This window comes from Lithobates pipiens, unplaced genomic scaffold (genome assembly GCF_037356315.1).
Source record: "Lithobates pipiens isolate NorthernLeopardFrog02 unplaced genomic scaffold, aLitPip1_a1.2 Scaffold_30, whole genome shotgun sequence".
Lineage (NCBI taxonomy): Eukaryota > Metazoa > Chordata > Amphibia > Anura > Ranidae > Lithobates > Lithobates pipiens.
The window spans coordinates 124390212-124415316 of NW_027507791.1; the positions used below are offsets into that span (position 1 = coordinate 124390212).

Sequence of the window (25105 nt, forward strand, 5' to 3'; positions counted from 1 at the left end):
GCCTTTTTCAAAAACTCCTCAATTTTTAATTCATTTTCCTCCGCCTTCGATCCCTCGGACTGATCTACTGAATATAATTACTCATAGTAGTTTTTAAATAATTCCGCTATCTCTGTTGTTCTATAGGTCATGTCCCCTTTACCGGTCTGGATTTTCCCTATAACATTTCTAGATTTTTTCTTTTGGAGTCTTCTTGCTAAATATTTATTGGGTTTGTTTCCCCCCCCCCCCCCCCCCCCCCATAGTACCTTTCCTTGGCTATTTGATTGAAGGTTTTTTGGGTTTCCTGTTCCATGAGGACTTTCAGTTCGTCCCGTTTAATTATTAGTTTTTGAAGGGGCGTTTTATCTTGGTTCAGGTGTTTTTTTATGTTGTTGTTCTACTCTATATATTTCCTCCAATAAGGTTTTTATTTTTTCAGATCTCTTTTTTTTTTTTTCCTAGCTCCCAATAATATCAAAATCCCTCTAATGTAGGCCTTGTGGGCCTCCCATAGGTTTTGCCTTAAAATATCCTCTGTGTCGTTTATCGCAAAACATTGTTCTAATTCTTTGCCTACCCTTTCTTCCCCCTCAACATCCTGAATTAATTCCTCATTTAAACGCCACATGCAAGGTTTCCTTTCCTCCCCACTTATTAGCATTTTCATCTTAAGTGGAGAATGGTCCGAGAGTGTAATTGTCTCAATCCTGGTTTCAACTACTCCAAAACTCTGTGGTCTACAAGGATGTAGTCAATCGGCAGGAATTATAGCCTCTCATGTTTGGTGGGCAATACCTTCTGACAAACGCAACCCATTAAGTGAGTGGGGCCATGCTGTAACTGCATGCAGTGTGGCATTTAGAGAGTTTAAACAGGCCATAAAGAAGTGACATATCGTCTCCTGACCACTTGTTAAACACCTCTGAAAAGCAACAAAGAAGCAGTAGTTCTTGCCGCAAGTGTAAACAGGCCTTAAAGAGTTTGTTAACCCCCCCAAAAAAGTATCCTGCTCCTTTAAAGCATGTTATATGACAACAGAGCTTTTTCTGTGTCATTTGGCCTCCTGTAACACCTAAAAAACCTGGCTGATCCTGCCAGTTTCTGCCCTGGATCATGGCTACTGAGCCCTGATACTGTGGTCAATTTACATGCCTCTGTCATCCGCAGCCTTGCTATCTGTCTCCTCTCTGCTCGTGTCCTCCTCCCTCCTCTCCCTGCCTGTCAGCTCGTGACAGTGCTGCACCCCCCCCCCCCCCCCCCCCCCCGCTGCTGCTTACATAACTGTAACATGTATGCACCATCAGCACTTTCTCCTATTGTAGTGTCCCCCTCTGTGTGTGATTTCTAAAAAAAAAAATGCTGTGAATACCTCATTTAAGAGCTGCGATCTGCAATCGCATAACCGGCCAGCTCTCTCCTCCTCCCCTCCCGACTGATGTCAGCAGGGGAATCTCGGCCCCTCCCGCTGCATCTGTCAAAGAAGGAAAGAAGAGAGCTGGCTGGTCATGTGATCATGGATCTCGGCTCTGAAAGGTATTTACAGTATTTTTTATAAATCGCATACAGAGGGGGACACTACAATAGGAGACAGCACTGATGGTGCATAAATGTTAGAGTGGCTTAACCACTTGGCGCCCAAGCTACGTCATATGACGTTGAGGGCTTTGTGGGGGTATATCTGAATGATGCCTGAGGTTACAGACATCATTCAGATATCGGCATTTTCAGCCAGCGATTCCCTGCACCATAAGAACGATCATAGCGGCTGCTGTAGCTGTAGAATGAGTTTTTGCAGTATGGCTCAAAACTCTCATAAACGCTCATTGGCCGTGTTTTTCAGCATTTTTATAGTGTTTTCCAGAATTAGAGTGCTTTTACAGCTGAAAAACTCCTCTTCAAACCCACTAGTTCTGGGGGGGGGGGGGGGGGGGGGGTTTCAATCAGAAATTGCCATGCCAAAAAACCCTGATAAAAGAAAATGTGTATGGACACATAGCATAACATACTGGGGAGTTTACTGGCTGCAGAATAAAATGCCTAAATCCAAAAAAACAGCAGCTGTAAAAATGTCCAGTGTGCATGAGGCCTTAGACTCTTCAAGGTGTATCTTGTATTGTGCACCCCTTTCATCACCCTGTGCTTCCTTAGAATCTCAACTTGGTTCTCTCTGCCTTTCAGAAACCACTATTGAAGCCCTATAATGGATATTGCTATAGAAGTTCTCTCATGCAAAGCAGCCTTTTTTGGTCACTATCATGAGTGCTAGATGTGTTTCTGAAATGGCAGACCTTTCCTGTAAAGAGTCTTTCTTCATACTTCACATTCTTGCTCCCGAAGTTGGTCTGAGCGTTCCACCTCAATGAGGACATTGCCCTCCCATCCTTGTGTCCTGCTCCTAAGCATGCAAAGGAAATCTCTCTACACTGCCTGAACATAGTTGGAGCCATTAGTGTATACTTCAAAACTACTGCTACATTTAGACCGATGGATTACCTATTTGTCCCTTTTCTGGACATCACAAGGGACATCCTGCATCAAAATCCACCATTAAATGATGGATGTGAAATCTGATTGCAAGAGCTTATATTCTCCAAGAGAAATCTCCTCCTGTGCTTTTATGTGCCCAAGACACCAAATCGGTGGGAGATTCCTGGGCATTTCAGCACCAAACTGCTGTAGCCCAGGTTTGTAAAATCACCATCTGGTCTTCTGTTCATACTTTTTAAAGTTTTACCATGTGGACTTCCAATCTTCTCCTAATGACACTTTTGGCCACAAGGTCTCGGCTCTCTCTCAGAGGTTGGGTCTTTTGACCCTTGGGCATGTTGGCACAGTTCTGTTTGCCTCCTTGTTGCCCTCCCTTCCTATCTATTGCTTGACTTACCTGTAAATTCCATATCTTGGAGTTCAGTACAGGGCATAGACCACCCTCCCTTACATTCCTTGGTTTTCTCTTGCTTGCTACAAAATCTGAGGACACTCAGAGTAGGGTAGGTTCATAGGGGAGGCACCCAGAGCCGGGTCCTCTAAAGCTTTGCCATTGTCAAATCACCTGAAGGTATATTCCTATATCCCATGGTGCATAGATATTTTGCCTGTGTCTTGCACTAAGATATGGAATTTACAGATGATGTACAATTCCTGTTTCTTCTTGTTATACACTATGTGTTAAAAGTTTGCGGCATAATATGCTAGCTGAGTAATTTGTAGGTGCTCCAGTGTGATTTATTATGCCCTGTTAGTATATTATCAAAGCAGGCTTAAATCTCAATCATAAAAGTGCCTGATTTGTTTTTCTTATTTGTTGCAGAATGAGATGGCTGTTTTTGAGCTTATTCATAACTTTGTGGAAGTTTTGGACAAATATTTCAGCAGAGTGGTAAGTATAATGGGAAAGAGAATCCTTATTAGGTTTATTAGAATCAGAATCAGAAATTATATAGTTCTTTAACCACTTCAGCCCCGGAAGGATTTACCCCCTTAACGACCAGGCCATTTTATGCGTTTTGGCACTGCACCGCTTTAACTGAAAATTGCGTGATCATGCGACACTGTACCCAAACAAAATTGATGTCCTTTTTTTCCCTGAAAATAGAGATTTCTTTTAGTGGTATTAGATCACCTCTGTGGTTTTTATTTTTTGCACAATAAGCAAAAAAAAAGCGAACATTTTGAAAAAACAATATTTTTTACTTTCTGCTATAATACATATCCAAAAAAAAAAATGCATTCATCAGTTTAGGCCAATTTGTATTCTTCTACATATTTTTTGTAAAAAAAATTGCAATAAGGCCGCGTACACACGGGCGGACTGTTCGCCCAACTTTGTTTGTCAAACAGTTTCGGCAAACAGTCCGCTCAAAATTAGCATGGACGGACATGGCCCCACACGGCACTTTTTGAGCGGACTGTTTCAGCGAACTGTTTGCCAAACAGTTCGCTCAACTTTTGAAATGAACGGACTCGCCCACGTAAGGCGGAGGCAAATCCGCCCATTTCGAGCGCGTGTACAGGTAGGCGGGGCCCGCGAAGGAGACGTCGCGGGCTCCGCCGCCTGGAATGGACTTAAAGGGGAACCCCAACGCCGAAAAAAATCGGCGTGGGGTCCCCCCAAAAGTCCACAACAGACCCTTGTCCAAGCACGCTACACGGCCGGCCAGGAAAGGGGGGCGAGCGAGCGCGCCCCCCCCTCCTGAGCCGTGTGCCCTCAACATGGGGGGGTGCCTTGGGGAAGGGGGGGCCGCGCGGCCCCCCCACCCCAAAGCACCTTGTCCCCATGTTGATGAGGACAAGGGCCTCTTCCCGACAACCCTGGCCGTTGGTTGTCGGGGTCTGCGGGCGGGGGGCTTATCGGAATCCGGGAGCCCCCTTTAAGAAGGGGGCCCCCGGATACCGGCCCCCCACCCTATGTGAATGAGTATGGGGTACAATGTACCCCTACCCATTCACCTGTGAAATAAAGTACAAAAAAAAACACAACACAGAGAAAAAATATTTTATTGCACAGCTCCGGGGGTCTTCCGTCTTCGGGGGTCTTCTCGCCGGACTCCTCCGCTATCTTCGTGTAGCTCTTTTACTAGCGGAGGAGCCCGGCTTTCTTCCTCCCCGCCGCCGGCCTCTTCTCCCGACTTCGGGGGTCTTGTCCCCCTCTTCGGTTCTTCTGCCGGGCCACCGCGCCTTCTTATAGCTCTTTTACAGGCGGTGGCCCGGTCTTCTGTCGCCGCTGCCTTCCGTTCTTCTGTCGCCGCCTTCGGTTCTTCTGCCGGGCCACCGCGCCTTCTTGTAGCTCTTTTACAGGCGGTGGCCCGGTCCTCTGTCGCCGCTGTCGCTGTCGCCGCCTTCCGTTCTTGTTCTTCTTCTTGTTCTTCTTCTTCTTCCCCAGGAGATGTTGACACGTCGCTCTCTCCGGCCGGAATGCCAGAGCGGCGCTGTGCGGTCACTTATATAGTGACAATGGGGCGGTGTCACATGGTATATGTCACATGGGTTGGTCACATGGGTTGATGTCACATGGGGACTATGACATCGTAAGGGGGCGGGGTCACCATGTGACCAACCCATGTGACATATACCATGTGACACCGCCCCATTGTCACTATATAAGTGACCGCACAGCGCGGCTCTGGCATTCCGGCCGGAGAGAGCGACGTGTCAACATCTCCTGGGGAAGAAGAAGAACAAGAAGAAGAACAAGAACGGAAGGCGGCGACAGCGACAGCGGCGACAGAAGACCGGGCCACCGCCTGTAAAAGAGCTACAAGAAGGCGCGGTGGCCCGGCAGAAGAACCGAAGGCGGCGACAGAAGAACGGAAGGCAGCGGCGACAGAAGACCGGGCCACCGCCTGTAAAAGAGCTATAAGAAGGCGCGGTGGCCCGGCAGAAGAACCTAAGAGGGAGACAAGACCCCCGAAGTCGGGAGAAGAGGCCGGCGGCGGGGAGGAAGAAAGCCGGGCTCCTCCGCTAGTAAAAGAGCTACACGAAGATAGCGGAGGAGTCCGGCGAGAAGACCCCCGAAGACGGAAGACCCCCGGAGCTGTGCAATAAAATATTTTTTCTCTGTGTTGTGTTTTTTTTTGTACTTTATTTCACAGGTGAATGGGTAGGGGTACATTGTACCCCATACTCATTCACATAGGGTGGGGGGCCGGTATCCGGGGGCCCCCTTCTTAAAGGGGGCTCCCGGATTCCGATAAGCCCCCCGCCCGCAGACCCCGACAACCAACGGCCAGGGTTGTCGGGAAGAGGCCCTTGTCCTCATCAACATGGGGACAAGGTGCTTTGGGGTGGGGGGGCCGCGCGGCCCCCCCTTCCCCAAGGCACCCCCCCATGTTGAGGGCACGCGGCCTGGTACGGCTCAGGAGGGGGGGCGCGCTCGCTCGCCCCCCTTTCCTGGCCAGCCGGGTAGCGTGCTCGGACAGGGGTCTGTTGTGGACTTTGGGGGAACCCCCACGCCGATTTTTTTCGGCGTTGGGGTTCCCCTTTAAGCCCATTCCAGGCGGCGGAGCCCGCGACGTCTCCGTCGCGGGCCCCGCCTACCTTCACACGCGCTCGAAATGAGCAGACTTTCCTCCGAGCGGGAACAGTTTGCTCATTTCGAAAGTAGCCTACACACGGGCGGACTGTTCGCTCAAACACAGTTTCAGCAGACAGTTTTTCGGAATTTCCGAAAGACTTTGTCCGTCAAACTGTCCGCTGAAACTGTCCGCTGAAAGCCCACACACGAGCGGACTGTCCGCCCAAACACTGTTCAGCGGACAAGGTTGGGCGAACAGTCCGCCCGTGTGTACGCGGCCTTAGTGTATACTGGTTGGTTTGCCCAAAATGTATAGCCTCTATGAAATAGGGGATAGATTTGACTTTTATTTTTTTTATTGTTTTTACTGGTAATGGCTGCAATTTTTAGCGGCACTGTGACATTGCCACAGACAAATCTGACCCTAAGTGACACTTGTTGGGGACCAGTGACACCAATACAGTGATCAGTGCAAAAAAAGCACTGATCAATGTATAAATGACACTGCAAGGAAGGGGTTAACACTAGTGGGCACTCAAAGGCTTAACTGTGTTCCCTGGGTGTGCTGTGTGGGGAATGGGCTCACTGGGACAACACAGAGATTGCTGTTCCTGATTACTAGGAACAGCAGATCTCCATGTTGTCCCTTGTCTTGTTTATATAGGGAGATCCCTGTTCTACCTCTCTGTACTGTGAACACGGCGATGGACATCAAGTCTGCCGGCCACTCGCCCGCTTCCCTGCTGTTCAGCCTTGAAACGGTAAACGGAGACACACTGGACCCCCTGCTGCGAGCTGCGGCTGCACATAGTTTATACCCAGCCTAATAGTTAAAGCAGAGGGAATTCATTTTTGAGGTCAGCCTAGAAGAAACACTATTCTGCTACCCCTGCTTCTGTAACCCGTTGCTGTTTCATCTGGTCTCCAATCTAGTTTCACAACCCACCTTTAGTGATTTAGTCACCTCCAGCCACCTACGATGTTTATAAGCACTTGCAGCTTTGGTTTGTGAGCATGTAAGGCAGCCTTTCTCAACCTTTTCAACACAGAGGAACCCTTGAAATCGTTCTCCAGTCTCAGGGTACCCCTGCTAAAAATTAGAAATCTACAACTCATGGTATATTAGTGTGATGGTCAGTGGGAAGAATTACATCCATACAGGTAGCTAAAAAGATCAATGGTGTCGATAGGAACTTATCTGAGAGGCAGAAATGGCCCAATGCTGATGGAACCCCTAGCAACCTCTGGAGGAACCCTGGTTGAGAATCACTGATGTAAGGCCTTGTTCCATTTTGGGCATAGTCCTTTTCTACTAGGCAGTGCAAAATGTCTTTTCAAAGATGAGGAATGTCCTGCAACTGGTGCCCTTAACCCATAATCCACTATTGCTTCTAGGGTTGATTAGTCAATATCCCCAGAAGAAATTGATGCCTGTAACATAGATCCTGGAACACCTACTACTATAGTGTCTTTCTTATCAACTACTGAATTCTGTGTCCATCCTAGTGCCTTTTCCTGATATCCCCTGATATCCCCATTGTGGAAAACTCAGGGACCGAGCTCCAGACATTGGAGCCAACAGGGATTGTGGGACAACCTGTCCTCATGACCCCAAAGACCCAGGCATCCAAAAAAAAAAAATACGATAGACTACTGCTGCCTAGTTTGCCTAGTGGTAGCATCAGCCCTGCATGAGGGGGACACAGCAAACATGTGGAAGAAGCTGCTCTGGTCAGGTGAGACCAAAATTTTACTTTTTGGCCTAAAAGCAAAATGCTGTGTGTGGCAGAAAACTAACACTGCACATCACTCTGAACACACCATCCCCACTGTGAAACATGGTAGTGGCAGCATCATATTGTGGGGATGCTTTTCTTCAGCAGGGACAAGGGAGTTGGTCAGAGTTGATGAAAAGGTAAATGGAACCAAATACAGGGCGATCTTAGAGGAAAACCTGTTTGAGTCTGCAAGAATTGTCTTGCTGGAAGGTCTCAGTCTCAAAGACAATAAACATACAGCTAGAGCAACAATGGAATGGTTAAGATCAAACACATTCATGTGTTAGAATGACCCAGTCAAAGTGCAGACCTAAATCCAATTGAGAATCTGTGGCAAGACTTGAAAAGTGCTGTGCTGTTCAGACGCTCTCCATCCAATCTGACAGAGCTTGAGCTATTTTGCAAAGAAGAATGGGAATTAATTTCACTCTCTAGAAGTGCAAAGCTGGTAGAGACATGTCACTCTTTTAACATATTTATAAAACATTTTGAAAACCATTTATCATTTTCCTTCCACTTCACACTTATGTGCCACTTTGTGTTCACATGAAATCCCAATAAAATACATTTACATTCTTTTGTTGTAATATGACAAAATGTGGAAAATTTCAAGGTGTATGAATACTGTTTCAAGGCACTTGTATGATCTGCCAAAACATCCAGATCCTTCTCCACCATTGATTCCCCCAGTTGCTGGGTTGTTCTCCAGATCCAGGGATCCTCTAGCTTTCAAAAAGGATGCTGTGGTGACTCAGTGGAATCAGTTCAGCCTGATCTATGCCTTTCCACCTCCACCTTCCAAAACTCTTTCCTTGTCTATTCCTTAGTGTCATGATGAAGGGCGGTCTAGTGATTCTCAATACACTGTACTGGCCAAGGAGGACATGGTACTCAAACATCATCATGCTCCTGGCAAACTCTCCATTTGCCCTCACAGATCCTTCCCATCTTCAGCCCCAATGGCCAGATTACCACACTACTTCCCAGTTGCTGGCTTTAATGTCCTGGTGTGTTACTGGGCAGATTATCCAGTGAAAACAGAGGTAAAATGCTGCTACCACATCTAATGATAGGTAAGCTGCAATATATTAAATTTTTGGTTCAGGGTTTAATACCACTTTAACCTTTTCACTGCCAAGTCCATATGCAGTATGGACCTACAAAAGTGCCTGCAGGTGGCCAAGTCAGTACGTTGTACGGACCTCCTTTCTCCCTCTCTCCCTCTCCTATACACTTATGGTCAATTCAAGGACCATAAGCTTATATCAGAATTGTTCAGCAGACTCTGCTGAACAATTCTATAACTCTGATTAGAATTATTAACCCCTAATGTAACCGTTCCCCCCCCCAGTATCACTGCTTTCCTGTCCCCTGCCACTCCACCTCCCGCCCTTATTTTAAACTGTCCCCCCATTTTCCTCTCCTATCCCCTTCACCCCCCTTCTCCCCCCTCACCCGATCAGACCCCCCCAAACCGGATCCCCGCAGCCAACATCATTAGCTGGCTTCCCTCCTCTGTCACTCCCGCCGGATTCAGGTGCTGCATGGGGCTTGGGGGGATCCCGATGTGTCCCCCCCACCAATCAGATCACCCCCCCCAACTGCCCTCGCATCCCCCCCCCCCCCCCGATTCACTCTGAGCAACATCTGTCCTTCCCTCCCTCCGCCCTTAGATTCTTGGCTTGGGGGGGGGGGGGGGGCTTTAGTAAACATAAGCTCCCCCCTGCAGTGCAGTTAATGTAGGCAGCGATTGCTCCTATATTCACTGATCATTGTAACTGCGAGTGTTACAATGTATCAGACGGTCATCTCTATACAGATTCCTCATCCATTCAAGTAAAGAGCTACAGAGAAAGGGACTATCTTCAGCAACTTCCTCTGTCTCAGATATAGAGATATGGGGATCTCTTTAGACCTCTGATATCTCACCAAAGACCCACCCCCCCCCCCCCAAAAAAAAAAAAAAAAAAAAAAGAAAAGCAAAATATAGCTGTAAAAAGTAAAAAAAAGTTTTATTTAAAACACAATCATAGTAAGACTCCCCAGGTCCACCCGCACTCACCCCTCCACAGCGAGACACCCCTCCACAGCGAGACACCCCCCCCCCCATCGCACTCACCCTCCATGGTGATGGTCTCCCCACTGCACTCGCCCCTCTGCGGCTTTCTCAGCTTCTACTCCCGGCCAACCCTATCCATGCTGATTGGCCAGGAGAAGAACCCAGAAGACAATAGCAAATATTAATTTGCTATTGTCACAAGTGGCTGGGTTCGGGGTGCAATGATCTGCATCCCGAGCCCAACCTTTTAAAAGCCAGTTAGAGCCTCAGGCTCTAATCTCCATCTGTCTGTTTTTAGGGGACTGGACTGGATTGGATGCAGGCGGGTGTAAATGGACACATGTCCATTTACATCTGCCTCTCCATAGAGAACAATGGGTGGTCCGTTTGAGCCTGCCTAAAAAACAGACAGGCAGATCTGATCGGTGTGCTTGTGTGAAAGCGGCCTAAGGTCTTTTTCACACAGGGCATATACAGCATACCTTTATGGGGACTCACAGGTGTTCTGTGCATCTCTGTGCAGGCAGCCCCATTGATTTCATTTGGGGTGTAGCACTTGCATAAACAAAACTGTTACTCCCAATTTTACATCCATGGTGGTCCACATGCATTTCCCTGAGCTCACGCTGTCCGTTTTCGGGGTCATGTACCCACATGGATGTCGGATTGGGAACAGCAGCTATGGCTGTGCAACCGTTGCATCTCAATTCACATAAATGGGACTGCCTGTACATATGCATGTAACACCTGTCCGTCCCTGTGCGGGTAAACACGGCCCGCCATGGGCATACACTTTAGTATGCCCCATGTGAATGATGCTTTAGTAGCAATTTAGCAGGAATTTTGTAAGTTATGTTGCGTTTATATGCACTATTAATGATTTTAGTGTATTTTTTGTGTGTTTTGATAAACATTTGCGCAAATATCGTGCTGCCTTAAAAATCAGTAGCCCCTTCTTTTTATTCTACTGGCCATGTGCTTTCACATTCTTTTACAAATTCTGAAAGCTGTAAGTGAAAAATGAAAACCTCCAGATTCTCTAAAACTTTTGTATACCTACAATTTTTACTATTTCTCAAAAGGGCGCAATTTAGTGTTGAAAATATTTTTATTGGCGCTTTTCAAGAAAAACAGTAAAACAGTAAACATCATGAGATAAATGTATGCAAAGAAAAGTAACAGAAATACATTTACGGGAGGGCAGTCAATGACTGTCGTCCATAGCTGGTCCCCGTCAGTAAGCTTGGAGAATCGGGAAGGGAACCTATTCTCTGATCCACGAGGTTATACCAGTGAGAGATGCTTATGGGTTACTACATGAGGTAATGTGTAATAAATAACAGAAAGGAGACCGAAAGAGAGAGAGAAGAGAGGAAAGAGAAGAACAAAACAAAGAAGGAACAAGGTGGTAGGGGGGTGAACAGAACAGCAGGGAGGGAGGGGGTGAGGGTTATGCACAGGGGAGTAGAGTAAAAGGGACCCCAGAGTGTCCCTATGTGTTCGAGATTTTGTTCAACAAAGTGTCAGAGGAGGAGAAGCGGAGCCAGATCGACCATTGGGTTATAAATTTGGTGTATGTGTCATTGTCCAATGCCAGCATCTCCTCCATTCTCATGGTATCATTCATAATTGATACCCACCGTGACAATGGGGGAGTATTCTTTGTCTTCCAGTAAGCATGTATCAGTTGCCTAGCAGAGGGCATAAAGAAATGAAGCAATCTTTGCCTCTGCGATTTTATAGACCCGGGCAGTATGGAGAGTAGTGCAATTTTCGGAGAAATAGGAACTGGTCTATCAGCTATAAGATTATAACATTCGAAAACCTGTGTCCAGAAGGGGCGGATCCTCTCACAGTCCCACCAGACATGCATATATGTTCCGACTGAGGTTTCACAGCGCCAGCAAGTGGCTGGTGCAGACGGGAAGATTTTTTGCAAAGTTGCAGGGTCTCTGTACCATCTGGACCAGAGCTTGTAGTTCTTTTCTTGAGAGTAGCAGGAGATGGTTGACTTATGCGTGAAATGAAAAGAGGTTTGCCATTCCGGCACAGAGATGTCTTCACCCAGGTCCGCAGACCACATCCTAGTGTAGTGCGGGAGTTGATCTTGTGCTAAAGTCTGTATTAGGTTATATAAGGAGGAAAGGAGGTGTTTGGGAGTTTCTGGAAGCGAACATAGTTCCTCAAAGCTGGTATGCTTGCGATGTATTTGAGAGGAGGAGTGTAGGTGTTTGGTAAATGTGGACATATGTAAGGCTGTGAGCCAGTCTCCAGGGCCTGCCGGAGGGGCCGGAGTCCCCTGCGAGGAGTGTACAAATGTTTAAGCTTGTGGCCACTCCGTGCGTTTAAAGGACCCTAGGGAGGCTGCCCATATACCTTGTGGAAGAGCGGGATGGTCAAAAAGGGACATCAGGGGGCCTGGTCAGAGGAGAGGGTGATGTTAAGTCCTTTCCTATACCATAGCTTCAAGGAGGCCAAAGTCAGTGGGGATAAGGATGTCAAGCACGTGTAGTCGCGTTTGTAACCCCATAAAAGAGCCCGGAGGTCTACAGGAGAGAGGTCCTGTTCAACGGCCACCGAAGCCTTGCAGAAAGGGCGGGGGAACCATATTAGGATGCGAGTCATATGAGCAGCTGTATGGTAGGTCTCAAAATCAGAGAGACCTTTTCCTCCCATTGTCTTCGCAAGCGTAAGCAATTTAAATTTAACCCTGGGAAGTCCCCGGTTCCACATGAATCTGGTGGCTAGTGAGCGCAGGGAGGTAAAAAATTATTTTGGGACGTGGATGGGAACCGTTTGGAATAAATACAGGAATTTGGGTAAGGTGTCCATCTTTAGCGTATTGATCCTTCCGAACCATGGCAGTGAAGACCCACCCCACTCCCCAAGGTCTTTCCGTATTCGGGAGAGTAGGGGAATATAGTTTAGGGAGAACAAGTTAGCTAGATTTGAGGGTATAATGATCCCTAAGTAAGAGATCCCCTTGGTTTGCCATCTAAATGAGAAATTCGATTTTAGAAGGGACAGGGTGGAGGGGGTGAGGGATATATTAAGGGCTTCCCTCTTAGCTATATTAATCTTAAAGTTACTATGGGTGCCAAAACGTTGGAATTCCCTAAGCAGGGATGGCAGTGAGATGTGTGGATTCTGGATATACACTAGGAGGTCGTTGGCATACAGGGAAAGTTTGTGGTGTGCAGATGGAGTTTGAATACCGAGAATGGAGGGGTTTTGACGTATGGTGCAGGCCAGATGTTCAATTATGATTACAAAGAGGAGGGGGGACAGGGGGCAGCCCTGCCTGGTGCCATTTGCAATGTCAAAGGGAGCCGATGTGGTACCGTTGACTAGGACCGTAGCTGAGGGTCGGGAATATAGGGACATAACTTTAGAGATGAAGGAAACTCCGAGGCCAAGCTGTTCTAGGGACAGCTGTAGAAACCTCCAGCTGACCCTATCGAAGGCCTTCTTAGCGTCGAAAGATAAAAGGCAAGCTTTCAGGCATTTACGTTGGATCAGGGATATAAGGTGTATCGTTTTGGTGGTGTTGTCCCTAGCCTCTCTACCAGGGGCAAACCCCACTTGATCATTATGGATAATTTTAGGTAGTAGAGGGGACAAACTGGTAGCTAGAACTTTTGCGAATAACCTAATACCTATGTTAAAGAGGAAGTAAACCCTGATGGGTTTACTTCCTCTTTTTTTCCCTGCAAAGGTAAAGCATAATGGACTACTATGCATCGCATAGTAGCTCATTATGTGTCACTTACCTGACACAGGAGCCAGCGAAGTCGCCGCTGTCCCCTGTAGTCCGCCGCATCCATGTTGCTGGTGGCGTCTCGCAGCTCCGACGAATCACAGCGGCGCAGCCGCGATGACGTCACTCCCGCGCATGCGCACGGGAGTCGCGTCTCACAGCTCCGCCGCTGCCATACGGCGAAGCCGCGATGACGTCACTCCCGCGCATGCGCACGGGAGTCGACAAATTAGGCAAATCCATTCTTGGATTTGCCGCATTTAGTGCGCCTGCGCACCGCTGTCTACGGCGCATGCGCCGTAGACAGCGGTGCCCATTTTTGGGCAAATATCTCCTAAACCATATAGGTTTAGGAGATATTGCTTGGACCTACAGGTAAGCCTTAATCTAGGCTTACCTATAGGTCCAAGTTGTTTGGAAGGGTTTACTTCCTCTTTAAGTATGGAAATGGACCTATAGCTGCTGCACTGGGATGGGTCCTTGCCCGGTTTAGGGGTAATAGAGATGTTGGCAGATAAAGATTCTTTGGAGGGGAGGTTGGAACTGTCCACCGAGTTAAAGGCCTTTGTCAGAAGGGGTGCAAGTTGGGGGGCAAAGGTTTTGTAAAACCGGGGCGTAAGCCGTCAGGACCCGGGCATTTGCCCACTTTAAGGGCTTTGATGGCCTGTAAGAATTCAGAGGTAATCAGGGGCTCATCGAGGGCTGTCGTGTCCGCTTTGTCAACAGTAGGTAGGGCAGTCTCCAGAATATAATCTTGTGTGGGGTCGTGAGGTTATATAGCTGTGAGTAGTATTGCCTGAAGGATGCAGATATCCCAGAGGTGTTAAATGTTTTCGTGTGATCCAGTTGAACGATAAAGGGGATAGAATGTCGTGGGGGTCTAGGGTGAATGATCCTCGCCAGGTGCTTACATTTATTCGCCAGTGAGTAGAAGTGTTTTTTTGCTTTGTCCCTGGCGATTAAGGAGTGCGCATCTAGGAGCTGGAGTAGGTCTCTGCGGGCATTGGAAAGCTGAACAAAAATAGCAGGGTCTAGTTCTCGTTTGTGGAGGGGTTCGAGTTCAGCTATTGTAGTGAGGAGTTTGCGTATGTCATTAGCTCGGGCCTTCTTAAGGCGAGAACCGTGCTGTATAAGGGTACCCCGTATCACACATTTGAGTGTGTCCCATTGGTTTAAGGGGGAAGTCGTGTCAGATGAGTGGTCACCTATAAAGTCTTTTATGGTTTTAGACATCTGTTACACACACAGTGTCCCATAGCAAATTGTTGTTAAGTCTCCAGCTCGCCCCCCCGGCGGGTAGCAGGGGGGCGAACTAGAGTCAGATAGATGGGGGCATGGTCGGACCACAGTATGTTACCGATCAATGTTTGGAGAGGTGTGTCTAGAAGTGATTGTGATATGAGAAAGTGGTCTAATCTACTGTAGGAGTTGTGTGCAACTGAAAAATAACTGTAATCCCTATCTGTGGGATGCTGGACGTGCCAGGCATCCACCAGATGGGAGGAATGTAAGAGTGATTTGATACGTGTCAAGGTGGAGTAAGGAACAGAAGACTTAGCCGAGGATGTGTCTGCGGATGGGGATAGGACAATATTGAGATCACCTCCAATGACGAGAGCTGGCCCTCCAAAGGAGGATAGTCTGGTGAGGACTGAAGAGAGGAACCGAGCCTGGCGCACGTAGATGTTAGCCACTGTGAAAAGAAAATAGTTTAGTTTCAGTTTCAGAAATATGTAACGACCCGAGTCATCTATGAGAGAATCCAGAACCTCCGGGTTAAAAGATTTATGAAAGGCAACAGATACCACCTTAGATTTGGCCTGAGGATTAACACTGTGAAACCATTGTGAGTAATACCTATTGCGCAGGGCTGGAATTGTCCCTGCGCAAAAGTGTGTTTCTTGGAGTAGCAGAATTTTCGTATGCTTTTTATGAAAATGGTAGAGCGTCTGGCTCCGCTTCTCTGGTGTGTTGAAACCTCTACAGTTAAAGGAAGCGAAGGTTATTGGACCATCACTAGCCATGGGGGGTCATAAGGGTGGAGTTCAGGATCAGTGTGATAAGTGACGCTATGGGTGAACCCTGTTGGGATAGGGAACGGGAATAGTGTTTGGTCATGGGGGATAAGGGAGGGGGGAAAGGGTGGGAGGGCATAGGTAAAGAGAAGACGGAAGGGAGAAAAAAGTAAGAAGAGAGAGGAAAGACAGTACAGTAACCTTGTGTAGGAAGTACCAACAATTATAATCACGGCCATTTTCTCCCACTACAACAAATAGGGATACAAGTAACACATTTTTTGTAAGCATCAATTGTGGGAGATGGGCCCAATAGGTCAGGCAGAAAAAAGGAGTAGTCAGAACAAAAACAAAAAAGGCCACTAGGTGACTCCAAAAGGCAAGTAGTAAGGGCACAAATCAGTGCACTCCACAGTGACCATGGGATCACTGGGGGGTGAGAAATAAACAAAAAAAAACCATAAGGGGGCGGGGGGGTGCAAAGCGAGACCACAGAGCCAGGCAGCTCCCTGCACCCCGGCCCCACGTGTAGATCAAAATCAGTTGCGACCTGAAGAGTGAACCAAATAACATAATAATGAAAATTATCTTAGCGGTCATCAATAAATGCATTTGTAAACCGGCATAAAATAGATAACATCTATGTGTCATAGGGGATATGGATATGCAACAGGCCCTATGAAGGGATCAGACTAAATATAGCAATAACTGTAAAGTTTTGGCAAGGGCAACACAGAGGGGGCTGTTGCAGGCAGTGGAGTGCAAGGACAAGTCCTGAAACCTGTACATTGATGATTGAAAAAGTTATAGTGGAGCACTCCAACTGTAGGGATAGGGAAGGGGGGGCACAGCAACAGAAGGCATGTAAGATACACAAAAAAACCTGTAAACAAGAAGGTTATTCAGCGAGTGAGCTATCTGACCCATACGGGTCCAAGCACATCACAGGGGAGGACCCCAGTGGTGGGAAGAAAAAATAGGCCCGGGGAGGCCCACTGGATCGTTTCAGTCATTGTGGTCCTGATGCTGCGGAGACCGAGGGGTGCGCTTGCGACCTTGCTTCTGCCATTGCGGGGTGTAGGGTAGAACTGGGGTGGTCGGTGCAAACGGCCAGTCGGGTAGTGCAACTTGAGGCAGTTCAAGCGTGCTGAGGAATGTAGGCAGGTCTCCCAATGTACGAAATATGGCTGTTTTACACGTATTGGTGGACTGGAAGATGGAACGGGAAACACCATTGGTATTTGATCTGCCTTGATTGTAGGAGTTGCGTGAGGGGTCTCAGGGATTTCCTGCATCGCCAGTGTTTGGCGGGAGAGATCAGGGAGCATGACGGGTGTTTTGTTGAAGAGAATCGACTGCTGTGTGCTGGCGGCCCTCATAATGTTCTCCTTTATTTTGTATAAATGGACACGGCACAAGATGTCAAGTACAAAGGAGGGGTCAGGGGTGCGGGGGCCCGAGGTACGGTGTACTCGGTCCAGTTCGATCGGGTCATCTTTGGGGCGTTGGAGTATTTGGTTAAAGATGGCCGTCACAGCTGCAGGTAAATTCTTGGGGTCAACCGACTCGGCTATTCCCCGTATGTGTATGTTGTTGCGGCGACTGCGATTTTCGAGGTCGTCCTGCTGATATGAGAGTTGCTGGAGCATGACTGTGTGGGTATTGAGGATCTTATCATGTGATTGTACAGTGTCCCGCAGGCCATCTACTGTGGTTTCCACATCTTCAAAGCGTACCCCCACATCTTTTCTCAAGTCAGAAATCTCTTTCCTATAAGTTTCCTCAATCCTGTGCACACAGTGTTCAAAGTCAGCTTTAGTGGGCAGAGAACTCATGTAGCTGTGCAGGGATCTGATCTGTGCTTCCATGTCCCACCCTTCCCCTGATCCTAGGGAGACATTAGATCTGCTTCTTGTAAGCTTGGGGGAGAAGTCAGTGTCCTCAGGGTGTGAGAGCAGGCTGTGGGAGCTCACCTGAGAGTGCAGGGCCGATTCAGAGCACGCTGGGGATGGAGGGGCCGACGCCATCTTGGATTCCGGCCGGCGCTCTGAAGACAACCTTCCACGGCCAAAATAATCATCCAAATCCCCTCCTGGATGGTGTCCACTGCCGCCCTTAGGTGCCTGGAGCTTGTCTTTCCCCATGGAGCTGTGTTTGTCCGGTTTACAGGCCGATAGGAGGTCCGTGGAGCCGGGGGAGCCGGGAGCTGAGTGCAGGCACGTCTCACCTCTCCATACGTCAGGCCATGCCCTTAGAAGTGAAAATTTAGATCATTCAGGAGGATCTTGCATATGGCAAGATGTGGCCATGCAGTTGCAATCGTGAGAGAGTTCAAGGTGACCCCCACTGGAGTGATTCCGGGAGGTATACTGGCTTATTATCTGGGATGATTGACAGCTTATCCAGGTAGAAGCAATGCAAATTTGTCAGGCTCCTGCTCCAATAAGGTGAGTGAGTATACAGTGAGAGCCAGAGTAAATTTGGTAAGCAAAGGGAATATAAGGCCGCGTACACACGGGCGGACTGTTCGCCCAACTTAGTTTGTCAAACAATCCGACAAACAGTCCGCTCAAAATTTGCATGAGCGGACTTGGCCACACACGATGAACGAACAGTCCGCTGAAAGCGTGCGTGATGACGTGAATGGCACGTACGACGGGACTAGAAAAACGACGTCCTATACACTGCAATGCAACCTTCGGCGTGTAAATCCTTTCTGAGCATGCGCGGAACTTAGTTTGACGAACAAGCCTACACACGAGCGGACTGTCCGCTCAAACCAAGTTTCAGCGGACTGTCTTACGGGAATTCCTAAAAACTTTGTTCGTCAGACTGTCCGCTGAAACCCACACACGAGCGGACTGTCCGCTGAAACACTGTTCAGCGGACAAAGTTGGGCGAACAGTCCGCCCGTGTGTACGCGGCCTAAGGCTGCAGGGGATGCTTGTAGTGTGGATGCCTGGAATATTAGGCCAGAGAAAGCAAGCTGAGGGTAACAGTCAAGTGCTTTTTGAAAACCGTAATTAAATGACCAGCAGAGCAAGCCTCTGTGAGGAGGGGGTGAGAAGGTGGCCAGGACGGTGTAATGAATTAGTCCTCGGCCGCAATTGTAGGCCGGAACGGCCATGGAGTGCGTTTCCGGGCAGCAGCTGCAGGAAACTCCGGGGATTACTAGGCCTTGGTAGGCCGCACTAGGCCGAAGCCGACCGCGGACTCCCCGAGGGCTGCGGAGGCCCGGGACCGCTCCAAGCGAGACCCGGGCAAGAGGGAAGATGATGGGAGGGGACCGATGGCAGCCCCTTACCTCTCCCGCCGATGTGGCTCCTGTGTCTCCTGGAGGCCAAAGATGGCGGCGGCTGGAGGGGATTACAGCGGCAAATCACGGGCGGCCGTGAGTCGTATTTCTTTAAAATAAGCGCCCGGGACACTGCAGCGGAAGGATGTGGTCCGGTTGGGGTGGTTTAAAAGGGCGGATTGTGCACGATGGTGGGTGGATGGCGACGGATAGCCCAAAAAAAAAAAGGTGCAATTTAAAATGAACAAGTATTTATTTATTAACTCAATACAGGTTACATTTTTATATTTAGTAGGGATTTAGCAGGAATTTTTAGCTGTGTTTTTATATGCAAATAATGGTTTGTGTATTTTTTGTTTTATAAACATTTGCGCAAATTCTGCGGGGTCCAAAAAAATTCAGTAGCACTTTCTTTTTATTCTAGAGGTCATATGCTTTCAGATTATATGGTTTTGCAGGACTTTCACAAATTCTGAAAGCTGCTAGGGAAAAAATTAAAACCTTTAGATTTTTAGAGAAATTTGGATATTTACACTTTTGCGTCTGTTCAATTTTCACCATTTCGCAAAAAGACACAATTTAAAAGTCACAAATATTTTGTTATTTATTAACTCAATACAGGTTAAGCTTTTATATTTAGTAGGAATTTTGTAAAATGTACTGCTAATAATGGTTTTAGTGTATTTTTTACAAATATATTGGTCTGATAAAAATTTGCGCAAATGCCGCAGGGTCTAAAGAATAAGTAACAGTAGTAGTTTGGGAGATCTTTGACAAATTCTGAAGGCTATACATGAAAAATCAAAAAAAATCTAAGGACAAATTGCAAAAATGGTCTGACCACCTCAGTGGTAGCGAACGAGTTAAGGTCACAAGGAATGACAGGTGACACCTTCAGAACAGCAGCATTTTCAGTCTGGGGAGAGGGTAGTTTTAGACTAGCATATTAAGATGGACTTGATTAACAAATTGTAGCTGAACTTAAGCTTACACTATATTTCTTTAACCACTTTCAGACCGGACCATTTTGCTGGTCAATGACCAGAGGTCTTTTTACAATTTGGCACTGCGCTGCTTTAACTGGTAATTGCGCGGTCATGCAATGTTGTACCCAAACAAAATTTGCGTCCTTTTTTTCCCACAAATAGAGCTTTCTTTTAAAGGTATTTGACTGACTCTGCGATTTTTATTTTTTGCGATATAAACGTAAAAAGACCGTAAATTTTGAAAAAAAAATGATATTTTCTACTTTTTGTTATTAGAAAAATCCAATAAACCTCAATTTTAGTCATACATTTAGGCCAAAATTTATTCAGCCACATGTCTTTGGTAAAAAAAAAAAGTCAACTGTATATTTATTGGTTTGCGCAAAAGTTGTCACATCTACAAACTGAGGTACATTTTCTGGAATTTACGCAGCTTTTAGTTTATGACTGCCTATCTCATTTCTTGAGGTGCTAAAATGGCAGGGCAGTACAAAACCCCCCCAAATGACCCCATTTTGGAAAGTAGACACCCTAAGGATATTGATAAGAGGCATGTTGAGCCCATTGAATGTTTTATTTTTTTGCCTCAAGCGATTGAATAATGACAAATGAAAAATTTTTTTTTTTTTTTTACACAAAGTTGTCACTAAATGATATATTGCTTACACATGCCATGGTTATATGTGGAATTGTACCCCAAAATACATTCTGCTGCTTCTCCTGAGTACGGAGATACCACATGTGGTCGACTTTTTGGAAGCCTACCCGCGTACGGGGCCCCGAAAGCCAAGCACCGCCTTCAGGATTTCTAAGGGCATACATTTGTAATTTCACTCCTCACTACCTATCACAGTTTTGAAGGCCATAAAATGCCAAGATGGCACAAAACCCCCACAAATGACCCCATTTTAGAAAGTAGACACCCCAAGCTATTTGCTGAGAGGCATGTTGAGTCCATGGAATATTTTATATTTTGCCACAAGTTGCGGGAAATTTGAATAATGACAAATGAAAATTTTTTTTTTTTTTACACAAAGTTTTCACTTAATGATATATCTCTCACACATGCCATGGGCATATGTAAAATTACACCCCAAAATAAATTCTGCTGCTTCTCCTGAGTACGGGGATACCACATGTGTGGGACTTTTTGGGAGCCTAGCCGCGTACGGGGCCCCGAAATCCAAGCACCGCCTTCAGGCTTTCTAAGGGCGTAAATTTTTGATTTTACTCCTCACTACCTATTACAGTTTTGAAGGCCATAAAATGCCAAGATGGCACAAAACCCCCACAAATGACCCCATTTTAGAAAGTAGACACCCCAAGCTATTTGCTGAGAGGCATGTTGAGTTCATGGAATATTTTATATTTTGTGATATTTTCGTAATAGAGAGCATTAACACCACACCAGCCCCGGGATAGAGAGTAGAGATGGACGAACTTCAGACGGGACGTTTCGTGAACGTGGCCAAAAGTTTGCAAACCGCAAAGTTCTTGGTGGGCCCCATTGACTTCAATGGCAGGCGAACTTTAAAAACCTGTAGGTCATATTTTCAGCCACAAAATACTTACTAGCTGTGCACACATAGTCCCACCACATAGCCACTGACATAACACATGTATGAAGTGAATCTGGGATCGACAACTACAAGCATTCTTTTTTTATCTGTGAAATTTTCACAATTCAGGACTCAGGAGCGCATGAAGGCAATGGAGGAGAGGAAAGGTCAGGGTAGGCTATGAAGAGGGTGCAGGAGATGATCACCAGCACCGTGATATAGAGCACTGACACCAGCACCGTGATGGAGTGCACTGACACCAGCACCGTGATGGAGTGCACTGACACCAGCACCGTGATGGAGTGCACTGACACCAGCACCGTGATGGAGTGCACTGACACCAGCACCGTGATGGATTGCACTGACACCAGCACCGTGATGGAGAGCACCGACACCAGCACAGAGAAAGAGAGAGAGCACTGACACCAGCACCGAGAAAGAGAGAGAGCACTGACACCAGCACCATGATAGAGAGCACTGACACCAGCACTGATACCAGAAACTCGCTGCTGGGCCCCAAAAATATGACACCGCTCAAACTCTTCAAACAGGAGGGTACGGGCATATAGTACGGTGTTGTTTTTTTGTATAAGGAAGTGAGCCAAATGTAGAAAAAAGGTCTGTGCTCGATTAAATAAATAGTTTATAGAGATATACATGGTCTACTGGTCACATGTGTTGAATTCCTCCGAGATCCATGCCTCATTCATTTTTATAAATGTGAGGTAGTCAACACTGTCGTGAGCTAGGTGAGTGCGCTTATCGGTCACGATCCCCGCTGCTGTGCTGAACGTCCTTTCGGACATGACACTGGACGAGGGGCAAGCCAACAGTTCCATTGTAAATTGGGCAAGCTCTGGCCAGAGGTCAAGCCTGCCCACCCAGTAGTCCAGGGGTTCATCACTTCTCAGAGCGTCCACATCGGCCGTTAACCCGATGTAGTCGGACACCTGTTGGTCTAGGCGTTCCCTGATGCTGGATCCGGATGAGACCTGTCGATGGGTCGGCTGAAAGAATGACCTCATATCAGAAGTCACCAACACATCTTCAAACTGGCCTCTTCTTGCAGGCGCTGTTGGATTGGTACCCGCAACTCTTTCTCTGGGAGTGGGAATTCCTCCTGCCAGCGCACGCAAAAGCAGAATGCAGCATTTCTCGAAGCAAGGCCTGGAAGTGCTCCATTCTAACAGCCCTCTGTGATGGTGGTAACATTTCCACCATTTTGTGTTTGTACCGGGGGTATAAGTACGTTGCCACCCAGTACTGGTCCTTGACCCTTATGCTTTTTATACGTGGGTCCCTGTTAAAACACTGGAGCATGAAGGCCCCCATTTGCACTAAACTGGAAGCGGTGTGGTGGCCTGGCTCCTGCTCATCATCCAACATAATGTCGTCCTCCTTGTTATCCTCTGCCCATCCACGCACAACAGGGATCCCAGAAAGGTTTAAAGCATGCTCTTCTTGCTCCTCCTCATCCGCCCCGGCACCATCCTCCTCTGACTCCTCTTCAGACTCCTGCTGTTGACTTGTCTCAGATAGAGTAGACCCCTCCTGGGAATTCATCCAGCATTGCGACTTCCACATCTTCCTGCTCCTGCTCCTCCATGGCTTGATCAATGACACGACGCAATGGACACTCCATAAAGAATGCATAAGGTACCATGTCACTGATGGCGCCATGGCTGCGACTGACCAGTTTGGTGATCTCATCAAATGCAGAAGTCTGCATGCGTTGTGCATAAGCAGCCACTGGCGCGGTGAAAAAAACCAAGCTCCCAGAACCTGTTCTGCTGCAGAGTTCGTACAGGTAGACGTTTAGGCTGCTCCAGCAGAAACGTGCAGTTATCAAGCATATAGAAGGTCAGGCAATCGCAAATAAGACGTCTGACCGGCAGATTGTGTCGCCGCTGAATGTCAGCAAGGCGAGCCATGGCCGTGTAAGATCTTCTGAAATGGGCCGAGATTTTCCTTGCCTGCCGCAAGATGTCCTGGACCCCAGGGTATTTGACAACGAATCGCTGCACGACCAAGTTTAAGACGTGTTCCATGCATGGCACGTGCGTAATTTTGCCCTGTTTCAATGTAGATTGGCACCATTGTCGCACACCACTTTACCAACTGTCAAATTGAGCGGTGTTAGCCACTGATTTGCCTGTGAACGCAAAGCTGAAAAGAGTGCCGGGCCAGTGTGGCTCTTGGCTTCCAGGCACAACAGACGCAGCACAGCATGGCAACGTCTCACCTGGCATGTCGAATAGGTTCTGGGGATCTTGGGCGGCGCAGTGGAAGAGACGCTAGCAGCAAAAAAGGAGGAGTCAGCCGAGGAGGAGAGGGAGGATGGAGTAAGAGGAGGAGAAGAAGAGCCAGGCCTGCATGCAATCCGTGGCGGTAAAACCAAATCTACATGGGTACCACGGGTTACATGCTTGACAGCCGTCAGAAGGTTCACCCAGTGAGCAGTTAAAAGTTATATACCTTCTCTGCCCCTGTTTGCTAGACCACGTGTCTGTGGTCAGATGTATCTTGGCACCGACACTGTGTTCCAGAGATACATTCACTTGCCGCTGAACATAGCCATATAGCTCTGGGATGCCTTTCTGTGAGAAATACTTCCTTCCTGGGACCTTCCATTGTGTTCCAATGGCCACAAATTTTCGAAAGGCCTCCGAGTCCACCAGTTTATATGGAAATAGTTTTACGGGCTATCAGTTCTGACAAGCCAGCGGTCAACCGTTGGGCAAGAGGGTTATCCGGCCTGATCATTTTTTTTACGCTTGAACATTTGGCCCACGGAAGCCTGCCCTTTTCCAGAAAAACGTGAGGATGGCATGATGGAAGGTGGAGTGGAAGACCATTCTGAGGAGGAGAAGTAGAAGAGGCTGGACGATGAGAGCCTGGAGTGTGGCTTTGTGAGTTCCATTGCTCCCACTGGGCTCGGTGATGGCAGCTCATGTGCCTTCTTAAGGCGGTCGCCCCTAGGGGAGTGTTGGGTTTACCGCGACGTATGCGTTGACTGCAAAGGCTGCAGATGACAACGCTATTGTCAGCAGCACACGCATTAACAAACACCCACATGGTTGAGGCCTCACTCCTGATACATTAGCAGTCTGGTTTGTCCCTCCTGTGCAATGTAAGTTTTGCCTGCTTCTCCTCCCTATCTGCTGGTCCATATCTCCCTCTGAACTCCCCTCCTCTTCCTCTCTTGTGGGCACCCACGTGACATCACTAGACACGTCATCATCGACGTCACCTTCCCCACCGCTATAATTAGAGATCTCGGAGTAGGCAGCAACACCGGGGACCAACCTCCTCCTTGGGCTGATCTGGGTACTGTCGTCAGACTGCTGAGTGGTGGTTGTTGCTACCTCCTCTTCCTGATCCAATGCCAATAATGGCTGCACATCGGCAATGTCTTGTGATGGATCGGAAAATAATTCCTGTGACTCAAGCTGAGGGTATATGGTGGTGTTGGTGGTAGTGTCTTTGGGGGTGGACACAGCAGAGAGTGAAGAGGGTGCAGATCGAGAGGATGAGGAGGGTGCAGAAGAGTAAGGCTGAGTGAGCCACTCAACCAAGTCTGGTGCGTCCTTTGACGTAATCGAACGCACCTTCTGCAATTTGCCTGTTGCTCCTGCCCTACCCCTACCACCCCTGCGGAAGG

At 47.7% G+C, this 25105-nt stretch overlaps 1 protein-coding gene across 1 annotated transcript in view; it reads left to right on the forward strand.

Moving 5' to 3' along the window:
• AP4S1 (adaptor related protein complex 4 subunit sigma 1) overlaps window positions 1–25105 on the forward strand; it is a 175446-nt gene that overhangs the window by 123306 nt on the left and 27035 nt on the right. Inside the window, exon 4 of the mRNA XM_077464808.1 lies at window positions 3293–3361. Within this exon, the coding sequence (XP_077320934.1) occupies window positions 3293–3361 (69 nt within the window). The remainder of the gene's footprint in view (window positions 1–3292; window positions 3362–25105) is intronic.